General features: G+C 34.8%; 1 protein-coding gene across 1 annotated transcript in view; it reads right to left on the bottom strand.

The window, feature by feature from the left end:
- Positions 1–14,926: 14,926 nt before the first annotated feature.
- Positions 14,927–27,768, bottom strand: part of LOC149234373 (sodium/hydrogen exchanger 7-like) — a 28,497-nt gene continuing 15,655 nt past the window's right edge. The window contains exons 3-5 of the mRNA XM_089368254.1: positions 15,835–15,888; positions 15,496–15,603; positions 14,927–15,187 (exon numbers count right to left, since the gene is read on the bottom strand). Coding sequence (XP_089224380.1) covers positions 14,927–15,187; positions 15,496–15,603; positions 15,835–15,888 — 423 coding nt within the window. The remainder of the gene's footprint in view (positions 15,188–15,495; positions 15,604–15,834; positions 15,889–27,768) is intronic.

The following is a 27,768-nucleotide window of genomic DNA, read 5'->3' as shown; positions in this document are numbered from 1 at the left end:
ATTATTGAAGACCCATGTGGGCATGTTACACTATGTAAACATATGTATTAGAGTCAAAGAAATATGTTTAGAGTGATCCTCCAAAGCAAAGACATGTCTCCTCTTCAAATTGGCTCAAGAAATGAGTTTTTATGCACAAATGTCAAGTCAGCCTCACCAATTGATCAAGTCAGCCTAAAAGGAGGGACAAGCTCCTATATATAGGGCAGTTAGACCTCACAAGAAGATCACTACTCATCTCTGAAATCAGTGAAGAAGAGAGGATGAAAAAGAGGTATGAAAAGGAGCATTAAAGTGCTTCTAGGGCAGAGAAAAAGAGAAGAAATAAATCCAAGTTTTTGGGACTGTTTTAGGGCTATTTTCTGTCACACGTGCAAAGGTAAGAGAGGACATTCTGCTACTATAACAAGTTAGGAATTGTAGCTCTACAAGAAGTTTTGACTACGTGGAAAGAGGCTCCAAATAGGCCTCCATCTCAAGCGAAGGAGATCCCACACCTAGGGAAGGAAAGGAGCAATTTAAAGGGCTTATTTCAGGCCCTAGATCAGCCACATGTGTGAAGAAATCAGAGCAACATTAAGGGTTAAGAGGACCAGCCTATAACCTCAAGGACATACATCAAGAAAGGCCTCAATCTCTAGCCTAGGTATCAAGGAGAAGGAAAATTTCCAAGCGAGGCAGAGAAGGAAAGAAGGACACCAAAGAAGAGGTCTCTAAGGAGACCTAAGGATTCTTCAATTTCTGGAAAAAGAGCTACCACTTTCTGGAAGAAGTGTGAAGGAAGAGATCAAGGTGCAACCTAGAAGAAGGCATCAATTGAAGGACAAGAAAGAGAGACTGTGACTTGTGCTTGGAGGATCTTCTTGTCAAGGGTCTAGGGTTTAGAATTTGTCAATTGAAGCTTCAATAAGAGAAATTTGCAGAAGGGTTTTCCTCTCTAGGAGGGAGAGGTTTTGCCTTGGGTGAGAGCCAACATCTTGTGTTCTTGTCTCTTTTGTTTTGGTAATTGTTTGATGAAGTTAGAGAACACAAACTAATAATAATAAGAGAAGATTGTACAAATAAGAAAAGTAAAAGTACTTCACAAATTATTATCATTGTAAGAAGAATCTCACTATAACCTAGATGCCCTAGATTCTTCAACAAGTGATATATGACATAATTTACTCTTATACTTATGGCAGTGACAAAAAATCTATATAGTGAAATGGAGGCATCCCTATGAGAGGTCTTATAGACTTGTTTGTTGACATCTTAGGAGGGTCCTGCATGATCCTGTATTGTTCATTAATGTCCCTATGTGTTTGATATTAAAAGACTTATGTCTCATTGTACATTATATCTCAACTGAACATTTGATGAATATATAAGAAGAAGAATTTGGTTCGGTTTTCCCCCTTGTGGGGGTTTTTCCTTGGTCTCTCACTTAAATATTGTGTCTATATTGTGTATGATTTTCTTCTATTATTCCTTACTATTCCACTACATTGTTGATGTTAGTGTTCCCTCTACATAATTTCTAATGATGATATGATATTATGGGGTGAATTTGATATGAAAATGTTGAAAAAATATAAAATTGAAATTATCTACAAAAGAGAACAATATACCCCTAAAAATTAACAATGCGACATCGAATTTTCCGCCCATATGTACTACTGGTAGGATGTCCACCTTGGGAGATGCCACAAGTCCCTTGAGCAGGTTCTTTATGATTGCATGCCCATTTTGAGGATTGAATCTTGAAGAAGGGTTCTTGCACTCATGGTTGAATATGCCTTACACTGGACAAGATCGAGGAAGTTCCAAACCCTAGATCTAGGGTTGCATTTCATATTTTTAAGGCAAACTAACTTCATGAGAATTTGTATTTTGACAAAGTGCTCATTTTTATACTAGATCAATGATACTAGATATAGAGTGGAAACAACATTTCCAGTAGTCTGAAAAGGCAATGATTTTTCTCTGAGAAGAATGGTTTTTCCGAGACGAATTTGATGAAATACAACATAGATTTTTGGAAATCCAAGTTACAATTGTCAAGTTTCATAATTTTAGGTGCTTCAAGGGTTCTTTAGGGTGTTGAATCCATTTCCACCATTCAAAATATGGTTCAAATACTTCCAGTTTCATATTTTTGAAAAAAAAAACATCAAATTCTGACAAGGAATTTATTGTTTAGGTGAAATTATCACTTGCCTACACAAGTCCATCCCAATTGTTGTCATAACAGAACTACAAAAAAAATGATGCAATTATGATTCTTCTCTAGAAATTTATTGTGGGAAAACTATCACCACATTTTGGCCACTCATTTTAGGGACAAACCACCTTTTTTCCTAAGCATTTTGGTAATTTGTAGATATCATTATTGATATATACCCATGGTGAATACCACCCTATATCTTAAGGCCACATGGCCCATATTTTTTTTCATTTATTTTAGTGTTTGTACATGGATGTTTTACCTTTGAGAGCTATACATTCACTTTAGAGGAGATCTATGAGGTTTCAAACCTTAGATCTAAGGTTCTCTTTCCTACTTTGAGGAGGTAGTGTGGACCTTTCCACTTGGAATTGTTTAGAGGCTAGAGGTGGCACCTTTGACTAATCTAATTCCTTCTTTGATGGATACATTTCATTCTTTTGGGGATATGTTTAGTGGAGACTAATATATGTGGCCTTCACCACTTCATTATTTTGTGTTGTTGATTAATTAATTAGAGTAAATAATTATTTACTTCTTTGTAGGATAGATCTAGGGTTTTCACATGAGATACTATTATTTTATGGTAAATAAAAGTTGACGTATACTTTATATAGATAGTATACCTTCTTCATTTGTTCCCATCTCTGGAATTTTGGAAGTTCCCCTCCTTGGAGCTTAATGGACATGTCATTCTTGGAGCATATGGCAGATGTATAAGGGCTATATTTTTGTTGAGTGCATCATATTTTGGTACTTAAAGCTTGAGGTAGTGTGGTTTCTTATACATAAGACTAAAAAATTGATCTATTTGAAGGGTAATGTATACCACTCGCAAGGGGTTTTGCATGTCAAGTAATTCCTCTCCATTTCACATTTTTAGCTTCGTAGTATTTTCTTGATCCCTTTCTTTGGATATCCTTTAGGAAACCTAGAAATACAATTAATTTCTATTATTAAATTATAGTTGAGTTGCCTAGTTAAAGATTGGTACTTTAGGCCCTTTCCTTGTAGAATTTTTGCATTGAATTCTAACAAGCTTATTGTAGATGTACAAAATCATTTTTCCCTAATTCAATTGCTAAGACATAATAAAATAACCCCCCCTTAGATATTCCCATGAATCCATTTCCAATGTTGTATTGGAACTAATCTCTATTTCCTTCCATCGTCCTTTTTCTCAAAATGATTAAAAAAACATTGTTTTACTAAAGCTACTCTCATATTTGTCCATAATTACTTAGCTTTAGTTATTGGTAATCTCATTAGGCATACCCACCTTGAGCCAAAGGAGATCCAATCTAAAGTGAAGAGGAAATCTCATGCACACAATATTATTGTTAGGAGTTGTCAAATAACATTACAAAGTAAATCATAATAAAGAAAAAGGTACTAAGTTCTAGAGACTACTTCTAAATAGGAAAAGGAATAAGAGATCTAGTATCTATTAACCTTTCCTCTCGCCATGAGAAAATTCTAGTTTCTTCTCTTTTGATCTATAAATAATAGGAATATGAGTAGGTGCAAATGTTCATGGAACATGACCAACAACCATATGGCCCCCGTATAATGTTGTATGCTGTGGAGATAAATGAAAAACTAATACATTTGGAAACTTTCTAGTGGATGAGGGCGGCATGTTTGCTCCATGTATATGATCACCATCATGACCAACCAAAATTTTAGCATCTAAGTGCTTTGAAATGGTTCCATCATCCAAATTAGCCTCCTCTATATGTTGTCCCAAGTCACATATCTTACATCATTATTTGTTGCCTCACAATAATGGGACAACAACCTCAAGTTGTAGTGTGCATAAACCAAGCTTTAAGCCTGGTCTACATTCAAGTTGTTTCTCTTCACACTATGGATGAATCTATAGGTTCTCAAACACCTATCGTAAAATAAGTGTTAACAACCTATGAAAACAAACTCATTGACAATTTACATAGATGTGTGGTAGAGGGGCCATACTTGTTCTCCCATTCAATAGGATTCAACTTGTCTTGATCTTCAATTGCATACAAGTTAGCAAAGGCTCCATGTTCATTGATATGCTTTCTCAATTGGCTTCATAGTTGAGCACATTCCTCTTCATTAGGGACCAATTTTTATAATGTAAGCATATACCCATTTTGTACGTATGGATTTGTGTGTGGTTTCTTTCTAAACCCACCTCAAGGTTCTATTTAGGCCAACCAAGATGGAGAATAATATTTGGGTATACATTTATATGTTAGGCCATGGAGTGGAACATCCAAATTATCCCTCTAGTCAACCACATGTTTATGTATATGATCATACAAATATCGCATATCTTAGCTCAACAATGTCTTTGAATTGGCCTAACGCATTGTCCATATACTCATACAACTGCCAAATCACTAGCTAATTTGTATGCACAAACCAAAGCATAGTATAAATAGGCTTGGTGAACTACAAAACATACCTAACCTATTGCAAAAACTAACCATCGAGCACAGTGTCATCCACCTCCTAATATTCATGTTTATCAGATGTGGATGTAGCCTTATCTTTCAAATCCTTCTAGGAATCACTTGAGAACATAGGAGGAAATGCTTCTCCTTCCTTCAAAAGGTGCTTGAAGGTGAGGTACCAATTAACAAATATGGTCTTTAAAATATTAGTAGCTCCAACTTGAAGGGGTTGCAAAAAATGTTTTAGGCCATGCGATGATTGGTAATAAATTCTATCATTTCGTTGTCTCTCTTGCACAATGCACTTATCCATTTATAAACATGACCCTTCATCTTCACAAAATCACACATCAAGAGGTTCAATGTGTGAACCAAACACCCTGACAAAAATATGTGAGGGCACCTATCCTCATGATTGCTCCTGCTACCTTACAATTAGAAACATTAAAAGTGATGTGTTGAATGAAATTATATGCCCCAATCTATTGAATGGATTTATTTAAGGATTCTTCAATATTGATACCAACCTTATACTAATATGAGTACTTATGCGTTGAAAGGAAGATCACACCACTAGAAGACACACCAAGAATATTTATCAATTGCCTTCCCTTAGCATTTTCCAACCATTAGATACAATGGATACCCCATATTGGTTCCAACCATTTGTAAATTTTTCCCAATGCACTATGGATTTTCTTTTTCCTTATCAAGTCCCACAGTCCTAGTTTTTTCATACTTGGGGCTCTAGTATCTTTTAGGGTCACCGTTGATGGCTTGTACCATTTCCTGCCAATAGGATGAGTGAAGAACATTGAATGGTACACCACGTGCATAGAGAAACCTGAAAATTGTTGCATCCACATCATCTCTATGACCTTGGTCAAGGAAATATAATATTGTTCTATGCCCTAAATGCATAGGAAAGAATCCACTAGCAATAAGGGATGGGGATCAACCACTAATTTTTTTTTGTGAACTCTTAAATTCAACCTCTAGTTTTTTGGATTTGTTTTGTGTGGCCTCCTCTTCTTGCTAACATTTGTTTCTATCTTTGACTGGCACATTCTTGTAAATGTTGAATCCTATAGATTTACCTTCATATCATGGAACAATCCCATAAACATGTTTTCTAACATAGGTATAGGAAGTTTTGTAAGTTTTATGATGATGGGAGCATATAAATATTGTGATTCCACCCCCTTTCCTCCCCCAAGATTTGTTATATACTTCCGAAAGTGTGTTCAAATTTCTTTGGGCTTCTATCCATTATCATGGTCATTTTTAATTATCAACACACCCTTCCATTTCTTCATCCTCTCCATGGTATGTATTGCCTACCTATAGTTCTTCCTTGTCATCAATGGTATTTCCACATCCTCTTGACACCATCATCATAATAAAAAATGGAAACACAATGATATAAAATATTGAAATACACATCATGCTTGTTGAGCCTTGAGAATAGCTTTCTTCCTATGATAGAATGATGATGAAGGAGAAACTGGAAAGTGCAAGAGAAGATAATTTTCAACCATTCAACATAGTAAATACACTAGTTTAGAACACATGGAAAAATAAAAAATAAATAAGGGTGAGCTTTAGAGCATACCTATTCAGCTCTTTAATGGTGATTGAAAGTAACTATGGCAACCATCAATCTCCCTTAAAATATCTCACAAATGGAAGCCTTTAGTCTTCCGTCCAAGCTCTAAGAAATTTGCTTCTCAACAACCAATAAACAACCCTCTCAAAACCCACAAAAGATGAGTGAAATGAGAAATAAAATGAGAGAAAATGGAATGCCTAAAGTAATATTTTGGAACCTTGTCTTGGTTCCCAACAACAAAAGAAATTGGCTAAACTCACCCATCATATGGGAGTGCAATGAAACTCCCTAAGTGCTCCCTAACTGATCCCTAAAAGGGTAGGGGGATTTATTCTAATGGATTACGCTCCCCAAAGGCACTCCTAAAAGGGAGCATTTAGGGAGTGCCTTCCCAAGGGAGCTTCTTGAATGCTCCTTCTAGGAGTGTGCTTCATGAAAAAATCATTGAGGGGAGTGGGGCACTCACTTGTAGCATATGATGGACCCTTTTGTTCCAACAAAATGCATCAACGTGTTTGCAAAATAATCCCCAAAATGGCACGTGTGGACCAATAAACCATGAGTAGTGGACTCGAATAAGAGTAATTCAAAATATGCCATGAACCCATATGCCAAGTCATTAAGAACCCCACCAACTCATCACACAGAAGGATGACCTCATCAAAATATTCATCAAGTGAATATAAGTGTGCACATGTGTAATATCCCTCCCCTTAATAATAAATAAAAATAATAAAAATAAAAATAATAAATAATACAAAAATAATAATTAATAAAATAAATTATAAATAATAATAAATAAATCACTTAATAATAATAAAAATAATAAATCATAAATGTTAAATAATAAATAAGATTAAAAATATATACAAAGAAATAAATAAATAATAAAATAAAATAAAATAATAATAACCATACTAAAGCTCTAGATAAGAATAAGGAAACTATCCAAAAAAAAAGAAAGGAAATAAAAAAAGAAAAGGAAACTATCAAAAAGAAGGAAATAAAACAAGAAAAGGAAACTATCAAAAAGAAAGAAATCAAAAGAAAGTTGCATGAGACTTCTATTTAATAGAGGGCAAGGAAGATGAGAGGCATTATTTTTCCGTTATTCTATCAGTCATTCTATCTTTCATTCTCTTGGGAGAATGGTATACTAAGACTTAGGAGCACTGGCAGTAGTACGTTGATTGAGGCTCAGGGGTGGCCAGTTGTAGCAGAATCCTTGCACAATTGAGCCTACGGTTGGGTGGAGAGTCGTCCCCACAACCTTGTTGTCATCTGACAAACCTTGATCGCAGGTAACATAGATATAAAATTATTTGTCAGCATATTTTTCTATCAAGAAATTAATTTATATTTTTTTTTACTGTTACATATGGTATCAGAGCATAAGTTTAACCCTTAGGGCCTATGGGCATCCGAAAAATTTATTTTGTTGAATTTTTTTTTTAACTTGACATGTTTTAAAGTTACAGGTTGATTACTTCCAGGAAGCCGCATATTTTTCTCGGATCGCTGCCCTGATCAATTTTTTATGTTTTTGATCAATTTTGTATGTTTTTGATAGGTTAGCAGCTAGTTTCCGGATAATTTATTTAGCCAGAAGTTTGTAGAGACGTTGGAACATTTATTTTGAAAATTCCAGGCAGATAAAAAAAAATCAATCTGTCTCATAAATTATTACATAAACTATTACAAATTATCCAGATAACTTAATCCCCGGTGCTCGATTCACGTCCTTTATCTCTTGCGCAAATGAACCTGTAATCCGGGTTTGTAGATATTCGAGATTACTTTTAATGAATCTTTTTATAAGAGTCCGGATCCCGGATATATCTGGAGACTGGCTATTACGAAACCTGTCATTCAAACTCGTCCAATTCCTCCATATACGCTGCAAATTGATCCGCTTTCTTAGTGATTGATCAATTAACACTTCAATCTTTGACCTCACAATGACAATTCGTCAAATCTGGAGATTTACAGGGGATTTTCAAGGATTACACATTTAAAACACGCAGCGACTGTCTAAGCATCCTGTACAGGCATTCAATAAGAAGTCAATCTAACAGAGAAAAAGATTACACATCGATTAGGTCTATAACTACTAATTTTATTAAGAAACCCCAAATCTCCTTTTCATACACACTCTGTCTGCTTTCTCTCTCTCTTGTGTGTTTTCACGCTACAGCAGATTTACTTATACAATAGTATGAGGAATTGATACATATTCCTCCAAATTTAGAGAAAATATAACAACTCTAATCTATTCATATTTTTTTCTCATTTTCAACTCGAATACGTTTACTGATTCTCATATTTGTAAACAGCTGGAGGATTAATGAAACTGATGTATTCATCGATGCTCATTTCACGCACATCAATAGCAGACGTTAGAGCAACATGAAACAGAAACAAACCCATGAAAAGGAAAAACGAACTCATTGCAATGCAACGAGAACAACACGAGAGAATGAGCAGGTGGTTTTTATTAAATATTTTAATATATGTATATATATATATATATATATATATATATATTACATCTCCACATAATGCTAGAATATATATATCGATTTGGTAGGAAAGTGTGTAATGCTTTTCTTCAATTGACGGAAAAATACGTCATGTAGCATTATCTCCTAAAACTGGGCAATTATTCGTGCCGGGATTTTATTGATTAAATAGATTTTTATCACCGAAATCTACGCAATTATTCCTCCAACTATATGTATTAAGCATTGTAATTATTCGCAGCAATTATTCGTGCATTTAGTTGTATTAAGCATTGTAGAATCTATTTTATCCATTACGGCAATTAGTTTAAAGTTTAAAAGAAAAGTATATATAAAGCACATTAGCATAGTAGAATCATTACCATCCATTACGACAATTAGTTTAAAGTTAAAAAGAAAAGTATATATAAAGCCCATCACAATAATAATAATAAAAAATTGAAGGCAGCTTAAATTTTGAAATATAATAAATGGTAATATTGTGCAATACAGAAACCTTTTTGGTTTACTGCATACATTTACTGCATCTCGCAAGGCTGGCCCACTCCTACTTGGCCCTCTCCCCGGAATGTCAAGGAAGTACGTAGCTTTATGGGATTGGCAGGCTACTATAGAAGGTTTGTAGAAAGGTTCTCGCAGATATCTAATCCCGTCACCCGCCTCCAAAGGAAAGGGGTTAAGTTTGAATGGACAAGTGAGTGTGAGAAAGCATTTAATGAGCTAAAGCATCGACTAACAACGGCCCCAATATTAAAAGTACCTGACATGGACAAGGACTTTCTTGTATGCACGGATGCATCAGAAGAAGGATTAGGTGCAGTCTTGATGCAAGATGAAAGGGTTATCGCTTATGCTTCTCGAAAACTTAAGAACCATGAAATCAATTATGCAACTCATGATCTGGAATTAGCAGCGGTTGTAATGGCCTTGAAATTGTGGAGACATTATCTAATGGGGCGTCAATTTGAGTTAAGAACAGATCATAAAAGTCTTGAGTATATCTTCACACAAAAAGATCTTAATGCTCGACAACGACGCTGGAGTGAGTTATTTAGTGATTATGATTTCAAGATATCCTATATTAAGGGAAAAGAGAACAAAGTGGCAGATGCTTTAAGCAGGAGACCTAGACTTCATTCAATGTCGACATTAAAGATAGACTTGAGGAGCCAGATTCTAAATCATCTAGTAGGAGACCCGCATTACCAGCAAATCAAATTTGCCTTACAAGAAGAGGTACCTGTGGCAACCAAGTGGGAGGAATACACCTTAGAAAATGATGGATTGCTACGATATAAGGGTAGGATTTATGTTCCAGAAGATGACGTTCTTCGGAATTTAATAATCAAGGAAGCCCATCAAGCTCCATACGCTGCACATCCAGGAGTCCAAAAAATGTATGCAGACTTAAAACAACTATTTTTCTGGACAGGAATGAAAAGGGATATAACAATGTTTGTGGCTCGATGTTTAGAATGTCAACAGGTTAAAGTTGAACATCGTCACTCGGCAGGGCTTTTACAACCCCATGATATACCAGAAACTAAGTGGGAAGTTGTTTCGATGGATTTTGTTGGAGGCTTACCTATGACGTCCCAGAGACATGACTGTATTATGGTTGTGGTTGATAAATTAACTAAGAGTGCTCACTTCATTCCAGTCAAGACCACCTTTGAAGCATCAACTATCGCTCACATTTTCCTGAAAGAAATAATTCGCCTTCATGGAGTACCACGAAAGATAATATCTGATAGAGACGCACGTTTCCAGATTTTGGAAAAGTCTATTACAATCTATGGGAACACAACTGAATTTTAGTACAACATATCACTCAGAGATAGATGGTCAAACAGAAAGAGTAAACCAAGTGTTGGAGGACAGGCTAAGAATGTATGTCATGGATCAACAAAACCAATGGCAGAAATACCTCCCCTTAGTAGAGTTTGACTACAACAATAGTTACCACACTTCAATACAGGCAGCTCTCTTTGAGATCTTGTATGGAAGACCATGTCGTACTCCGTTAAGTTGGGATCGATGAGAGGACCGAGTCATGTTGGGACCTGAAATGCTCCAAGAAATGGAAGATCAAATGGCCACAATTAAACAGAGACTAAAAGAAGCCAGGGATCGCCAAAAAAGTTATGCTGATGCAAAGAGAATTGATAGAAACTTTGAGGAAGGAAGCCAAGTTTTCATTAGAATCAAACCCTTTAAAAGTTCCTTTAGGATGGGTAAGGGAACAAAGCTATCGCCTAGATTTGTTGGGCCATTCACGATCCTAGAGAGGATTGGACCAGTTGCTTACAAGCTTGAGCTGCCTTTCCATCTAAGAAGGATGCATAATGTGTTTCATGTTTCTATGCTTAGAAAATATGTACCCGACCCGTCCCATGTTTTGAAATTTGAAAAATTGCAGGTTTCCGAGGAAGGAGCCCTTCAAGTCAAACCATTCTGTATACTGGACCGCTGGGTTCGTCGACTCAGGAACCGTGAGTTTGAGCAAGTCAAGGTCCAATGGGACCAATATAGCCCAGGGTCAGCTACCTGGGAAGATGCAGTTGTTATTTTTCAAGACTTTCCTTATTTACTTGATTAAAATGTGTGGTGAATAGTGCTCCTTAGCTAAGACAGATACTTTTATGGAGAATCTAAATCATGTTTTATTGTTTAAACTTTAGGATACATACACTATGATTTCCGTTTAGTTTAATGAACTGTTAAGATGTTGAGTATAATGGTAAGGGAATAATGATGCACATGTGTTCTTATAGTGATGATGTATCCTTATGATTATGATGTTATGTCGCAGTATATTAACATATTCGTTTACTACATGATGAATAGGTATTTGATGTTGATGTTATAACTTATGATAGTATTTCTTGAGATGAAGCATGTATTTGCGATTAACTATGATGAATGCAATTTCTATGATACTATGATGGTATATCTAATGCATTGGTTGCATGTTGAAGTATGATGATTGACAGGACTCCACAATGGGCCGAGAGGGCCGGTTTATTTGATGATCTCGTGCGAGCCCATACGCACGAGGGAGAATAAGTAACATCATATGGGCTGGGGACAAACTCAATCAACACTACATATGCCAGTGGTTCCTTTGTCTTGTGTATAGCTCTTGATGGATAGCTCTTGAAGAGCTATGGGATCATCTTGAGGAGGCCAAGTGCCTGATGTTCTAGGCTAGGTGCCTGTTATTGGATTGAGATGCCGAAGTCTGGAAGGGATGTAAAGGACTTCGATGCCTGGGGCTATGCACCTTAGTAGTTGTGGAGGGAGTGGGCCAGCCTTGCGAGATGCCCGGGGTCATTGAGTACCGGACCGGATGCCTGCCTTGGGGCAGATGAGGTCTGAGTCAGGCGCGAGTCTTGGGGCCAGCCTTGGACTAGGATACAGACCGGGTCAGGCTTAGCTTAGTGCCGAAAGTGGGAAAAAGGACAAAGATTCCTTGAGATTTCCAGGGGTGTGGGGACTTTCGATGCCTGCTGGTTATACTAGTTCAGCAGAGGGTGTTGGCAACATGAAGTAAATTGAATAATAAATAAAAAATAATAAAAATAATAAATAATAAATAATTCAACTTAACTTCGGGACGAAGTTCCTTAAAGTGGGAGAGTATGTAATATCCCTCCCCTTAATAATAAATAAAAATAATAAAAATAAAAATAATAAATAATACAAAAATAATAATTAATAAAATAAATTATAAATAATAATAAATAAATCACTTAATAATAATAAAAATAATAAATCATAAATGTTAAATAATAAATAAGATTAAAAATATATACAAAGAAATAAATAAATAATAAAATAATAAAATAAAATAAAATAGTAATAACCATACTAAAGCTCTAGATAAGAATAAGGAAACTATCAAAAAAAAAAAAAGGAAATAAAACAAGAAAATGAAACTATCAAAAAGAAGGAAATAAAACAAGAAAATGAAACTATCAAAAAGAAAGAAATCAAAAGAAAGTTGCATGAGACTTCTATTTAATAGAGGGCAAGGAAGATGAGAGGCATTATTTTTCCGGCATTCTATCAGTCATTCTATCTTTCATTCTCTTGGGAGAATGGTATACTAAGACTTAGGAGCACTGGCAGTAGTACGTTGATTGAGGCTCGGGGGTGGCCAGTTGTAGCAGAATCCTTGCACAATTGAGCCTACGGTTGGGTGGAGAGTCGTCCCCACAACCTTGTTGTCATCTGGCAAACCTTGATCGCAGGTAACATAGATATAAAATTATTTGTCAGCATATTTTTCTATCAAGAAATTAATTTATATTTTTTTTACTGTTACAACATGCTTGCAAATCTGGCATAGGAAGGGAAGCGCTGAAGGTGATTCCCTACTACATGCTACAAGTAATCCATCCACATGTGAATACCATCCATAAGAGCTAGGGCATTAGGGTAAAGGAGCACTAACCATGCACATTAAACGATCTGTGTAACAAACCATGTGTAGGAAAGTGAGTGTATGCCAAGTGCTATATGACACAATGACACCAACCATATCAAGTCAATGCAATGTCCACTTAGCCCAATAGTGGTAGGGTGTTCCACCAAAGGATTTATTTATTCGTATATGTAATCATCTAGTAAGGAGTGGACACTAGAGCATCACATGATAAAGTGTAATGCTATCCCTCCAAGATAAACAAGTATAGCAAGCAATATATCATAAAATCACTAGCACATCATCATCCGTGTCATTAACAATTCATGAAACTGAGTGAACATTCTAACCACCCAATGCTTTATGTGATGAAAATCACAAGGGTAGTGAAAATATTCACTAATGTAGGCTTTATACAAAATAAGGGGTAACAATTCCAATCATCAAGTACAAATCCCAGGGGAAATTATGCTAAATCAGCCATTGTCACCTTGGTGATCATCCTCCTCACTTTTGGTCTACTCTCCTCCAACACAAGGGAAGATTCTCTTTGATAAAATCATTAATCTATTCACTAATACTTGGCTTACTGATGTTTTCTCTTCCACATTAATGCACCTTACAAATGAGAAGTACTTGTATTTCCATATATTTCTATGCTTGAATATCCTTCATAAAAATATAAAAAGAACTCTCTGGAGAGAACTGAGGATATAGGAATCCTCAAAGTGAATTTGATTTCTAAACAATTTTGAATGGGTAAAATCTTCCAAGTGTCACCATCTTAGTACAAACACTCTATTAGTTCTTGATTTGTGGAGATTTGTCCCAAATCCTTGATATCCCTCATAAAGTGGTGCACTCCTCTACTCTTATCCCTTTGGCTAGACCACATGCTTTGAATGAGCCTCTAATACTACATGTCATATGATAAAGGAAAACAAGTCTTCAAATGCGTGTAAGAATTTGTAAAAAGGCCCACTTGATACTTCTCCTAGGAAAGCACTCCCTAGAAACCTTCTATTAAATCACCTTCCTAATTAAAAAATATAATAAATCTCCCTTATGGATGGAGAGCTCCACCATTCATTAGTAGTTAGTAAGTTTTGTCATGAAGTATATCATCTTATGCTCAAAAGGTGGCACACTTATTTACTCTTATGTTAGGGTTTTTGGGATGGTTACCCAATCATTATATACTCAAATGAAGGGTGTTCTTCTAGGTAAGCATAGTTACCCTTGTTTCTCAAGGCATCCCTTTGACATTGCTTTCTCCATATACCACAAACTTCATTTAAATTGGAGTGTCCTCTACACATGTGTCCTACTTCCTTTTGTCGTGCCATCATGTGTAAGGCATTACTCTTATGTTGGAACTTGTTCTATGAAGAGGGTTGTGGGAAAAGACTTGGGACAACCTACTAACTTTATAATATTAAAGCTTCTCTTCTTGTGTGTACTTTTGATAATAGAATGTGTCTAAATGTGAATATTACCTCTAAATATCTAAATTTGCTTGAAAGCTGAAATGGCACCCTTTGGATAGAAAAATACACTTCAAAATTTATAAACATATACCCAACTGGTAATGTAAACTAGTACTTCTAAATTTGTGAATGGAGAAACATGCATCAAAATTTATAGACATATACCCTAAATGATTAAATATCATCATATGTGCAATATTAATTCCAAATATGTGAATCCCCTATTCTGTGTTACAACCCTTCATATTCCCTGTACAAATACAAGAGTAGGAATAGTGGACTTGCCATTTAGAAGCAGCAATCGAGTATCCTGCTTGTCCATCCTGTGCTGCTCGTCTTCATTTATCGATATGCAATGACCTTCCTCTGTTTTCAAACATGTTATACGTTGGCAAACTGATTGCCTATCATCTGGCCCCAGTTCTTCATCTTCCCCCAGTTCTCCCAATTTCTCTAAAGCTTTATTTTTCATTTCAGACCTTATGTACTGTACAATCTGCATCTGCATCTCAAAATGGAAGAATGTCAGAAATCCCTGAAATATGAGAAATTATGAATCTCAGTAGTAGTGATATATTATTAGGAAAAAAAGATAATTTAAGCGACAAAATTTATTTGATAATTTAAACAACAAAATTCATTTTTATATTTTGTAGATTCTTGAAATATTTCAAAATTTCTATGTATTAGATTCCGAAATATTCCTAAAACTAACATTCCGAAATATTCCTAAAATTAACATTTCAAAATATTCCTAAAACTAACATTGATATCAAACACTCTAACACGATAATTAGGATGGAATCATACTTTGGAGTCAGAGGTTTTATCCATTCCCAGAAAATGTAACAAAAATTGAGCAGTGGATCCATTCACAATAAGAGTGAGGAAAACTACTCCGCCAGTGAAAAAAACGAACTGCAAGCAAATTGTCAACATTCCTCTCATAAAATTTCGGCTATAGATATAATGTAATCTGCAGAGACTAAATTTAGAGCATTAATGGCAGATAACATATAAAATTTGGACGCAGTTGCTGAGTAATATAGTAACAAACATAGCAGAATGTAATCTGCACAGACTAAATTTAGAGAAGTAATGGCACAAAACATACTAAATTTTGATGCTGTTGCTGAGTAACAAACATACCAGAGCTCCAGTTTTCCGAGTGAGTTGAGGAATGCCCAAGCTCTCGCTTGAGTGCTGTAACACAAGAACTATAAGTCAATTTTTGTGTGAATTAACTATGGTGTGTATTACATTAGTGCAGAGTCATGAGTAGATCTTTTTTAATTCTAAATTCAACAAATATAATGGGAAATTAATTATTTAAACTATACTTTTTAATAATTATTTGAACTATACTTTTTAATTTTTTTAAATAGCTGTAATCTCAATTTAAAAAATATCATTTTAATTATTATTTATATAATACTCTTGTTATATAAATAATACAATACATATAATACATATGTATTATTTATATAATAAATATAATATCAAATCATTAAATAATTCTATTATCTCTTATTTTGCATTTAGAAGATCCAAGTTATTTTCATTTTAGAACAACAGAGTACTGTACAACCCAGTAAAAAGGTAGTAGAAAGTGGATAGCAGAGTACTGTACAACCCAGTAAAAAGGTGGTAAAAAGTGAAAATGTCAACGAAAAAATATAATATAATATTATATTAAAAGGAAATACATTAAATAATTATAAATCTGAATTTAGTAAATAAAAAGAGAAATCATGTTTTTATAGAGAAAAAATAATATATATATATATATATATATATTTAATAGTTAATAATTTTATACTTAAAATAAATTATAATTATAATTTTTTTTTCTTTTTAGGGGATTACTTACTTGTAGATAGATTTATTTGAAGGGATTACTTACTTGCAGGTGGATCTCGAGAGTGTTGAGACAATTGAACCTGTGCCTTCTTAATAAAAAATATAATTTTTTAACAATATATCTTTTTTTATAACGAGTGTAATAAGCAATGTTGCTACATGCATTTTATGCAAAAAGTAATTAACAGTTAAATTAAAATAAAAACAATAAAGAACTAAAATTGCATAGAAGACAATTGTATTTAGGCCAAAGAATGTAATAGCTTTTGATACATTTGTAAACAATTTTGCAACAAACATTTTGGTCTAGTCGTGTGTATATAAAGTTAAAAGCAAGTACAATTCTCATATAGAGTCTGATGAAAACCCACTTTATCAAAGTTCAATTCCTTAAGTGGAAATATTTCATCTAACTATCCCAAGTTTAGAATTTAATAAACCTTTGAGTGGAACCTTCATAATCGTAAGTTAATTCTTATTACCCGCGCATATTAACCATACCCCTTTTACTCTGGTTTCAGTTTAACCCAAACTTAAACCATAATCCATTGCTTCTGCTTATTTCTATTATAATTTCCGTATAATAGAAATATTTCATAAACACACTTAAACCTTACCTTTTCACCATTCCACGGACCTTTGCATGTATATCGATGCTCCCTTTATCGCGTTCAATCCCAGTTATCGCAGCATCTGCTCACTTCTTCACACTAACTCCTTAGCGCATTAAATCTCCACCGTTTGTTCCTCCTACCTCAATCCAACGATGATCGCGTAATCTTGTGCAGATTACATGCACAATCGATATTAGACCGAGAGCACGCGAGAAAAAGTGGTTTTCTCTTTCCTCCGGGTGCTTCGTGTCAACCCATAAGGTTAATTGCGTGAACTCGTAGAAATACCGTTTTTCGCTTTGAGGGCGCGCAAGAAACTACTTACCGCCCATGAAGACCGCTTCGTCCTTCTGATAACACGTGGCTTAATATGATCTCTTCGCTTCTTCACTTTAGTTTGCTCGATAAGATCTCTGCTGCTCACCTTCCATTCATTTTGTCTGTTGATCTGACTGATCCAACAGTTCCTGTGCACGGTTACATTCATTACTTGTTCCTTCCTTTACTTCGTCTTTATGTGACTTCTTAGTGTTCTGGTCTATTTACCCGACTCACCTATATCATCCTTTGTGCGTTTATCCCTTCTAAACCATTCAACCACTTCCGATTGCTGTACTCCTCCTCTGTTTACTGTCCTCTCTCTATTCTTCTGTGTATTAGGTGTTCTCTAGGGTTTCTAGTCTTTGATTGTTCTGCAACACAACTTCCTCCTGAACTTACTTTCGCGTACTCTTAAACATTGTCACTCCTGAGCTTCAACTTTGATCCTTCAAACGGATTCAAATGATCAGATCATGATCCTTCACCCTCCACTTCTTCTTTGTGATTTGCTTAATTCCACCTGCATACATATATTATGCAGAATTACTCTAATTCACCAATTACTCCATTCACACCACACAAACTCAAAAGTCGAGTTATCTGTATTAATAAACAAGTAATTACAAAAGGATTCCTTGCTGGCCCGATCTTCACTATCAGTGGCCTTTTCCTTTCTTATCCGTAGGCTTACAATCAACCCTATCTAACTAACTCACTCTCTAACTCCTAGCTAGCTAACCCTCGAATTAAGTAACTCTCTCTATGCCTTTTAAGCTTACATTTATACAAAAGGTTCTGTAACCCATTTCCTGGTTCAGATCCTAAATCTGCTCATCAAGTCCTAAAATCTCTTAATGATCCCTTGAGGATCTCAACAACTTAACTAAATCCTAAGGATTCTCTTTAATCCCCAAAATCATGAAACCAATTCCTAATCTAGGATTTACAATATTTCAAAATCTCCCAGTCCTCACTAATCACTCATCATCACTCATGTTCTCCTACATTCGAGAACATTTACAAATATGCCTCACAATACTTAATTAATCCCTATTCTAGTTTCCCTCATTAAAATCACTCAAAATTTTAATAATTACATTAATTTGATACATAAGAATCCAACTTCCTTGAAAACACAAGACCCCCTATGTCTACTAAAATACAATGAAATTTTTGAGCTAAATGCTCCTGCATCAGACTCTCAAGGTTGAAAACATTCATGATCTCCTGATCACGTGTTCCCATATGTTGATAGAAAACCTCCAGGGTCCCAAACTTTAGTTTGTAGTTGTCTGAATGCTCTATTCCTTTATTGTTGTTGTATGTTTGTTGTCTTCTATTTCATTTTCCTCTCCTTGTCAATCAATTTCAAATTCTGATTGATCACTCTTCTTGTTGCTATCAATCTCCTCCATTTGGATTGCTTCATCATTAACTACCATAATTATTCAATCTCTATCTTTAGCACATCCTTGAGTTGGTACATACTCTGCCATTTGTTGCTACCTCTTTCTCTTTACTTCAGTTTGTTGCTGCTATCCACTAGCTCTTCAACCTGTTATTCATTATATTCTCTTTGAAGTTGTCAGATTCTTACTACCGCCCTTTCATCCTTATCCTCTTTCATGATTATCTCTTTCTGCATCAAATCTTGATTCTCTAGCATTCTTTCTAGCAACGTAATATCTCTGTTCAATGGATTAAATACTTCCATAGAATCTTCCTCTTCCGTCTTTACTTGGCTGCTCATATGTGCCAAATTTCCTCCAACATCTGCAACAAAACCTGCACTCACAAAACAATTATTAAAATGAAAAACATAAGGCCTTAATGCCTCTTTTTCCATTGCCAACATTTCAGTATGCTACTATGATTTTTCCTTCTCTATTAGCACATCAGTATGCTGATTTAATCTCTTTAAAGAATTCTCCAAAGGACTCTCGAAACTGTCAGCAAATCTCTCTTCCACACCATTTGCTTCAATGATGTCTTTCTGCTCTTGTCCACTGTAGTGAGCTCCTTCGTCTGCAATCACATTGTCATACTCTGAGTTTTTCAGCAAATATTCCAGCAATTCAATTTCCCTGTGACATGTCTTAAGTACTTCATCATCACTTATAATTCCTGCATTTGTATACAATTTATCAGTTTGAGAATTACAAGGTTCAACAGTCTCAACTGTTGCTTCACATATTAGTTCTTCAAACTTCAATTGAACATTCATTATCTATTCAAGCTTCTTCAACTCTTCTGCTAATTGCATATTCAGCTGTTGATTTCTCTTCTCTTGTAGCCTCTGCCACTTTACTTTCTTCCTCATGACATAACCATGCTTCTGGTCATCCTTATTCATCTGCAACATCTCCATCAATAACTCAAGATGGACTGCAATCTCAACCTTCTCCCTCTCATATTCTTCTTCACTTAATTGTCTCTGTATGCCATTTGCCTTGGCATCCTCTTTCTTCACCTTTCTTCTACTGTGGTCTTCCTCAGAACCTCTGTTACCTCTGTTATGACTATCAGTAGTCATCTCATTCTCTATCTTCATGAGTTCCTCACTCACTTACTATGAGTTGCACTAAAGCCTCTGCAACAACAAGTTCTCCCTGCTGCCACTTACCTCACCAAGCTTTCCTCTGTACTTGGTCTTTTGGCAAGCACTTGGTTCTCTATTTCCTAGAACCTCTTTGAGCACTTTTCTTTGCTCCTTCTAGGCTTCAACTCATCTACACCTTTTAAAAACACAATTGTCCTCTTTATCCAACCTTTGTTGGAATTCTTCAAGGTTCTGCCACATTCTTCTTTCATTCAGAAACTCTTACCATCTTTCTTCATCCCTTAGCACTTCTACCCACATTCTCTGTGGAATTGCCTTGATGATCTTTCCGTGAGCTGCAACAATACCTCTGCAGTAACAAGTCCCTCTTGCTACATGATACCTCACTAAGCTTCTCTCCTTTGAGCTCAGTCTTTTGGCATCTCTCTGGTTCTTTCTTTTGGAACCAATTGAGCACTCCTTGCTCTAGGTTGCTGCAATTTTCTCACTTTCTTATGCCGCTACCTTCAAGACCTCTGCATGATCTTGTTCTACCATTCACCTGCACTTTGAATGGATTGTTCTCTGTTTCCCTGCATCTACAAATTCTCCAATATTCTACTACACTTTATCTCTATGTGTCTACCATTTGTCAGATTCAAGATCTGATCACCTTTCACTTGTATACGCACCTTCAAAACATAACTCTGTTCTAAATTTCTCAAAGAATTCTTACACACATAAATTCCTTGTTCATCTACGATACCAAATGATGCCAGCCTAAGCTGTAAACACCATAATGATGCAGCCTAAGCCGCATATACCCACAACATGCAAATAAAATTGCACGTCATCTATATGTGTCCTAGGAATTCCCAAATTCCATACCTAGGGAAAATTCTCTTAAACCAAAGTTTTAACTAGCGGAAATATAACATTTGATGAAAACCCACTTTATCAAAGTTCAATTCCTTAAGTGGAAATATTTCATCTAACTATCCCAAGTTTAGACTTTAATAAACCTTTGAGAGGAACCTTCATAATCTTAGGCTAATTCTTATTGCCCGCACATATTAACCATACCCCTTTTACTCTGGTTTCAGTTTAACCCAAACTTAAACCATAATCCATTGGTTCCGCTTATTTCTATTATAATTTCCGTATAATAGAAAATTTTCATAAACACACTTAAACCTTACCTTTCTGCCATTCCACGAACCTTTGCATGTATACCGATGCTCCCTTTATCACGTTCAATTCGCATCGTTGATCTGTCTCCTCAATCCAACGGTTATCGCATCGTCTGATCATTTCTTCAAACTAACTCCTTAGCACATTAAATCTCCACCGTTTATTCCTACTACCTCAATCCAACGGTGATCACACAATCTCGCGCAGATTACATACACGATCGATATTAGATCAAGAGCACGCAAGAAAAATGGTTTTCTCTTTCCTTCGCGTGCTACATGTCAACCCATAAGGTTAATCGTGTGAACTCATAGAAGGGCGTGCGAGAAACTACTTACCGCCTATGAAGACTGCTCCTTCCTTCAGCTAACACGTGGCTTAATCTGATCTCTTTGCTTCTTCACTTTAGTTTGCACAATAAGATCTCCGTCGCTCACCTTCCATTCGTTTTGTCCGTTGATCTGACTGATCCAATGGTTCCTGTGCATGGTTACATTCATTGCTTGTTCCTTCCTTTACTTCGTCTTTATGCGACTTCTTAGTGTTTTGGTCTATTTACCCGACTTGCATATAGCATTCTTTACACATTTATCCCTTCTAAACCATTCAATCACTTTCGATTGTTGTACTCCTCTTCTGTGCACTGTCCTCTCTCTGTTCTTCTATGTATTAAGTGTTCTCCAGGGTTTCTGGTCTGTGGTTGTTCTACAACACAACTTCCTCCTCAACTTACTTCCGCATATTCTTAAACATTGTCACTCCTGAACTTCAACTTTGATCCTTCAAACGGATTCAAACGATCAGATTAAGATCCTTCGTCCTCCACTTCGTCTTCGTGATCTGCTTAATTCCACCTGCATACATATACTATGCAGAATTACTCTAATTCACACACAATTCATTCAATTAGTCCATTCGCACCACACAAACTCAGAAATCGAGTTATTTGTATGAATAAACAAGCAATTACAAAAGGATTTTTTTTTTTGGCCCGATCATCACTATCAATGGCCTTTTCCTTTCCTGTCCGTAGGTTTACAATCAACCCTATCTAACTAACTCACTCTCTAACTCCTAGCTAGCTAACCCTCGAATTAACTAATTCTCTTTATGCCTTTTAGGCTTACATTTATACAAAAGGTTCTGTAACCTATTTCGTGGTTCAGATCCTTAATCTGCTCAAGAAGTCCTAAAATCTCTCAATGATCCCTTGAGGATCTCAACAACTTAACTAAATCCTAAGGATTCTCTTTAATTCCCAAAATCATAAAACCAATTCCTAATCTAGGATTTACAATATTTCAAAATCTCTCAATCCTCACTAATCACTCATCATCACTCATGTTCTCCTCCATTCGAGAACATTTACAAATATGCCTCACAATACTTAATTAATCCCTATTCTAGTTTCTCTCATTGAAATCACTCAAAACTTTAATAATTAAATTAATTTGATACATAGGAATCCAACTTCCTTGAAAACACAAGACCCCCTATGTCTAATAAAATACAAAGAAATTTCTGAGCTGAATGCTCTTGCATCAGTAGATTTGGAATTAAGATGGATCTAAGTTAGTTTTGAGCAAAACACTAATAAAATGGTTTAAATATAAGATTTATTTTATTTTATTTTTATTTTCACTAGTTTTATATAATATATACATTTCAATTTATTTATTTATTTATGATTCACATTCTTCACCTTAAAATGTTAATGCACCTCCCATCATATTCAAAACTAGAAAATATATACCCATAGGATACAATCTTTCTCTCATTTAATTATTTTTGTTATTAATATTTTTTAAAATATCACATATCAATTTCTTATTAAACATTGAAAGAATTACAATTCTCCCTCATACCTTGAATTAAAAAGAACTTATTAATGGAATGTTTGATGTTAAAATATTTTATTCAACATGCATATTGAAATGAACCACATTAATATTTTTTAATATAATATATCATCCTCATGTTAAGAATGAAATAGATTACACATTTTCATTATAATGGAAAATGAAAATATAAGAATTTTTTTAATTTAAATTTTTTTATTTTTTCTATCTAAAATTGATATAAAATTCTGTTATTTATTATGAACATTGAAATACTTTATTTACAATTCACACAATTTTTTAAAATGTTATAATATAATATTACACATCATATAATATCAATAGCCAAAAATTTCTCTTATGTGATTTTTACGGATAGACTTTTTTTAAATCAATAATATTATTTTTACATGTCATTTTTCAACTCCATATTAAGTAGTGAAGAAATTAGAAATCTCTCTCATACTAAAAAGTAAATTAATTAATTTTTTAAATTTCAATGATGTAAAATTAAAGTACTTTATTTATAACCAACTTTGTTTTTTAGTTATTACTATTTTTAATTTTTTTATTTTTGTTAATGTATGTAATATTTTATTATGTTTAAATGCAAGTTACTAGACAATATCTACTTCATATTGGGTCTCTAAAAGGAACTAGTAAACAAACATATTCAAATAGTTTATTTAAGCTCTATATTGAAATATTTTTAAAAGTATAATAATTATTCATCTTTGGGATTACTTAAAAGTGAAAATATAATATTTTGTAGTTCTTTTTAGTTTCAATACCTTTATCTCTCTTTAAAATTTATATAAATTCATGTTTTTCACATGGACATCTAAATATTTTGTTTATGGTTGAGAATGACAATGAAATATTTTTAGTACATCTCCTTCATATTAGGTTGTATTATCAACCACCAAATAAGCTAATACATGAAAGTGGCATTATTGATAATGCGTTTCATGAATGCTAACTAAATATGTATATTTAGTTTTGTTGTTTTATTATATAACCAACATTGCTTTTTATTCAAAGGATATTTCTCATTTTTCTTTATTATTATAATTGGCATTACTTTTTGTAGATTTTTTTTAATTTTATTTTTAAATATATATGCGTCAACTCAAGGTTAAGCATAGAAAGAATTACACATCTCCTTCGTGTTGGATTGTAGAATGAACCTCTTATGGAGCAAGTTATACAAAAGTATGCATTCTTAAGAAGTAGAATAGAAAAGTGGGTGTGGCAGTTTTTTTTTTAAATAACAGGAAAAATGGCTAAGAAGAATAATTTACATATTTAAGAAGAAATAATATGAATGTGATATCATGCTCAACATTGGTACTTTTATTTGAGAAACTCTAATGTCTTAAAAACATGTGAAAGTTGCATGTACACAATAAGTGAAGGTTGCAAATGTCCCAATGTTTAATTAATCAACATCATCCATTGATGGCCTCTTTTTAATACAACTTCAGGAACACCATCCATTAATGGCCTCTTCTTAATTTATTTAGGAAGAATTATATGGCTTCTACTATATGGCGTAAGTTCGAGGGTGCACAAGCAATATTGACTAAAAAAAGAGGAATTGATTTGATTTCTTTTGCAGTTTAAGCTCATTCAGTCTTTACAATTCATTACTAAAATGGAGAAATCCTATCTCTCTTATCCTTTCTTCAAAGAAGGAAGTGATGGGTTCAAAACCCAACTTTATGAAAATTATGGTATCATTCCCTTTCCATCACTCATTAATTCGATAATTTTTCTATACAATGTCAATATAGATAAAAGTACTAAAAGGTAAATAGATGAACAACTTTAAGAAAACTTGTATGGTTCTATGTTATTTGGATAAATTTTCCATACAATACCAATACACATAAAAGTATTAAAAAATAGTTCAATGAACACAACACTTTTCACAATAAGTTCTATCAACTCACATTATGTTCATATATAGGCCTACTATTATCATTTTTGGTCAACATTTCTACTTCAAGTGCTACCCATATTCTCTCTTCAATGCCTCTTCAAGTTCATTTCTTACCCTCACAAATTGCAGACCCTTGGTGACAGTACCTCAAAATTGAGAAATTCATATTTTTCTCTTCATACCTATCACAGTTTGTCTTCGTAGATTTTTTTTTGTTTTTTTTTGTTTTAATGAAGCTAGTGTTGCCACTTTGAGGCTACTTTGTTTCTTTTGTTCATAATCATTTATGTTGATCACCTTGCTCCTAAAGATTCCATACATACTCCCTCCTACCTTTTCCCTCCCCATGTAATCCTCATTGGTTAGTAACAATATCTTGCTTTCAACTACCAAATGTGTTATGTTCAACTTCACTAAATGCCAAAAGAGTATTTATTCCCTCTCAAAATAAATTCAACATTCTCAAAACATATGCAAAACAATGCCTCCTCACATCATAAATCTCTTTGATGTTGTTTTGGTTTGATTTCCTTCATTGTCTCTTTTGAACACTATTGCTAATTATTTTCATTTGACCTTTGCAAGACTCATCATCTTTGATTATTGAATCTACATATTGTTTTTACTTCTAGATGCATTGACCATGATTCTTTCTTGTACACATTTGTTCATTTTGAACTTGCTTAAAGTTCCTCTTCATTGTACAAATTGATTCTTTATATAGACTTTGGCATGAAAGATCTAGACATTTGAATTGTATGTGTTTGCAACACTTGTGAACAAAAAATTTAATGTTCGATCTCCTCAAAGTTTCTTGCACTAATGGAGTTTGTTAAGGTTGTGTTCTTGGGAAACAACATTGACATAATTTCCTATAGGTATGTCATCATGTTCTACCAAACCTCTTGATTTGTTACATAGTTGAATCTCTTGTAATTTCCAACTTGTCCATTCATTGGCTGAGTATGCACCCCACTTCATTGATGACTGCTCATATCACTTTTGAATGAACATTCTTAAGTGAAAAAGAGAGGTATTTTTTTCTTTAAATATTATTGTAGGGTAAAGGTAACACCCGCACATACCCACAGTATGCATCCACAACTGTCCCAGGATATTTGACTCTACAATAGAGTCAAATCTTCAAACCTTAAATGGTCAAGTGGCCCTCTTATACAATTCCTTTACATAGGAACTTCAATCACCCCGCCTGAAACTTCTATCGGAATTATATGAACCCTTCGGAACTTTAGTTCAAGTCTTTAAATCCTTTTTTCCACTTTATAAAGCATTACAAAGGAATTAATCCCAAACATGCCTTTTCCGCCTACCGTACAGTCTTGTCACGGTTTCCGAGGCTAAACCTCATCGCAATCGCTATCGGCTATGTCAACGGCTCATACACATATGAACCATCCCCCTTCTTCGACTCCGATATAACTATCGGATCATTTAACATATGCTTTTGCGTTAAAAGGCCCGTACCATATAAACTATCGAAAATATTAAATACTTGGGAATACAAAGAAATTTCTGCTCTGAACCCTTATAGCGGATCTCAAATTTATTACAAACGCGACTATAAAACGTCAGATCCGTTCACCACTGCTTCCGCACTATTGCTCCGACCTCTGTCAATTCCCGATCTCCGAACCCCCGATCACCGATATATCCCTATCGGCGATATCGCAACATTCCTAAACTGCTGACCCTTGGCGCCTCCGGTCGCTAATATGCGATTTAATCGTGACCGTTGATCTAGCCACGATCCAACGGTCCACGATTAATCATGCACATTCATTGCGATTCTCCCAAACTAAATTGCGATGCCATCTCAATCGTGGATCTTCCAAATCCAACGGTGGCTGAGCGCTAACTCTTCACGCTTCTCTGTCCTTCCCTTTACTTAGTTTTTCCCTCATTTTCTTCAATCTTCTGCATAGTTCGGGTTTCCAAAGGGTTCTGGTCCTCACTGTTTCGACCGCACCACTCTCTTCTGGTTCAATTCCTCATACTCCCTTGATTGCTATCACTTCAAAGCAATTCCTGATCATCCCAGTGGATTCAACAATCCGTTACGATTCCTTTGGAATCGTTCTTCTCCTCTGCGTGTCCTCTGCTCATTCGCAGCTCGCTCTTCCTTCTGAGCTTCCTCTGTCTCTTCACTTGGATTAGAAATCCATTGTGATTCCTCTAAATCACTCCATCCCTCTGCGTCCTTCAGAATTTTGCCTGCAACCTGCAGAGCTTACCAATTCATAGTAAATCATTCATGTATGAAATACTTCTTAACACACTGACACATACAGGGTAAAACTCTATATATATATATATATATATATAATGTAAAAGCATGATTACATTTGAGACTCCTCGTCTTGCACACACACATAGACACAGGCCAGATTCTACTATTGGTGGCCTCTTCCCTATTGAATCCGCAGGTTCATTATTTATAAGAATGCATTGGATTGGATCATTGGAGTATCCGATCACCCCTCTAAGAAAAGCCCTAAAGCTCTCCATGCATGCATATGTGGTAGATAAGTCTCCTTGAGACTTTATCCATTCCATCTTTTCCTCTGTTTTAAAACAGAAAAGTCTTCTTATCAAATTCCCATTTAATGCCTAAAAGCTCTCTCTTGTTCCTAGAATCATGGAACCATTTAAGAGTTGGACTTGACTTCTACCACTCATGTTCTCATTTATTTATTTTGAGAGCATTTACATATTCTCCCATTATCTAATAAAATCACACTTAAAGGCCTAAATATTACA

This window comes from Pinus tabuliformis, chromosome 8 (assembly GCF_031772625.1).
Source record: "Pinus tabuliformis cultivar Carrire ecotype Pingquan chromosome 8, CPIR1, whole genome shotgun sequence".
Classification (NCBI taxonomy): Eukaryota; Viridiplantae; Streptophyta; class Pinopsida; order Pinales; family Pinaceae; genus Pinus; species Pinus tabuliformis.
Note: the sequence above shows the minus strand (reverse complement) of the source record. Positions and strands in the feature narration are given on the sequence as shown.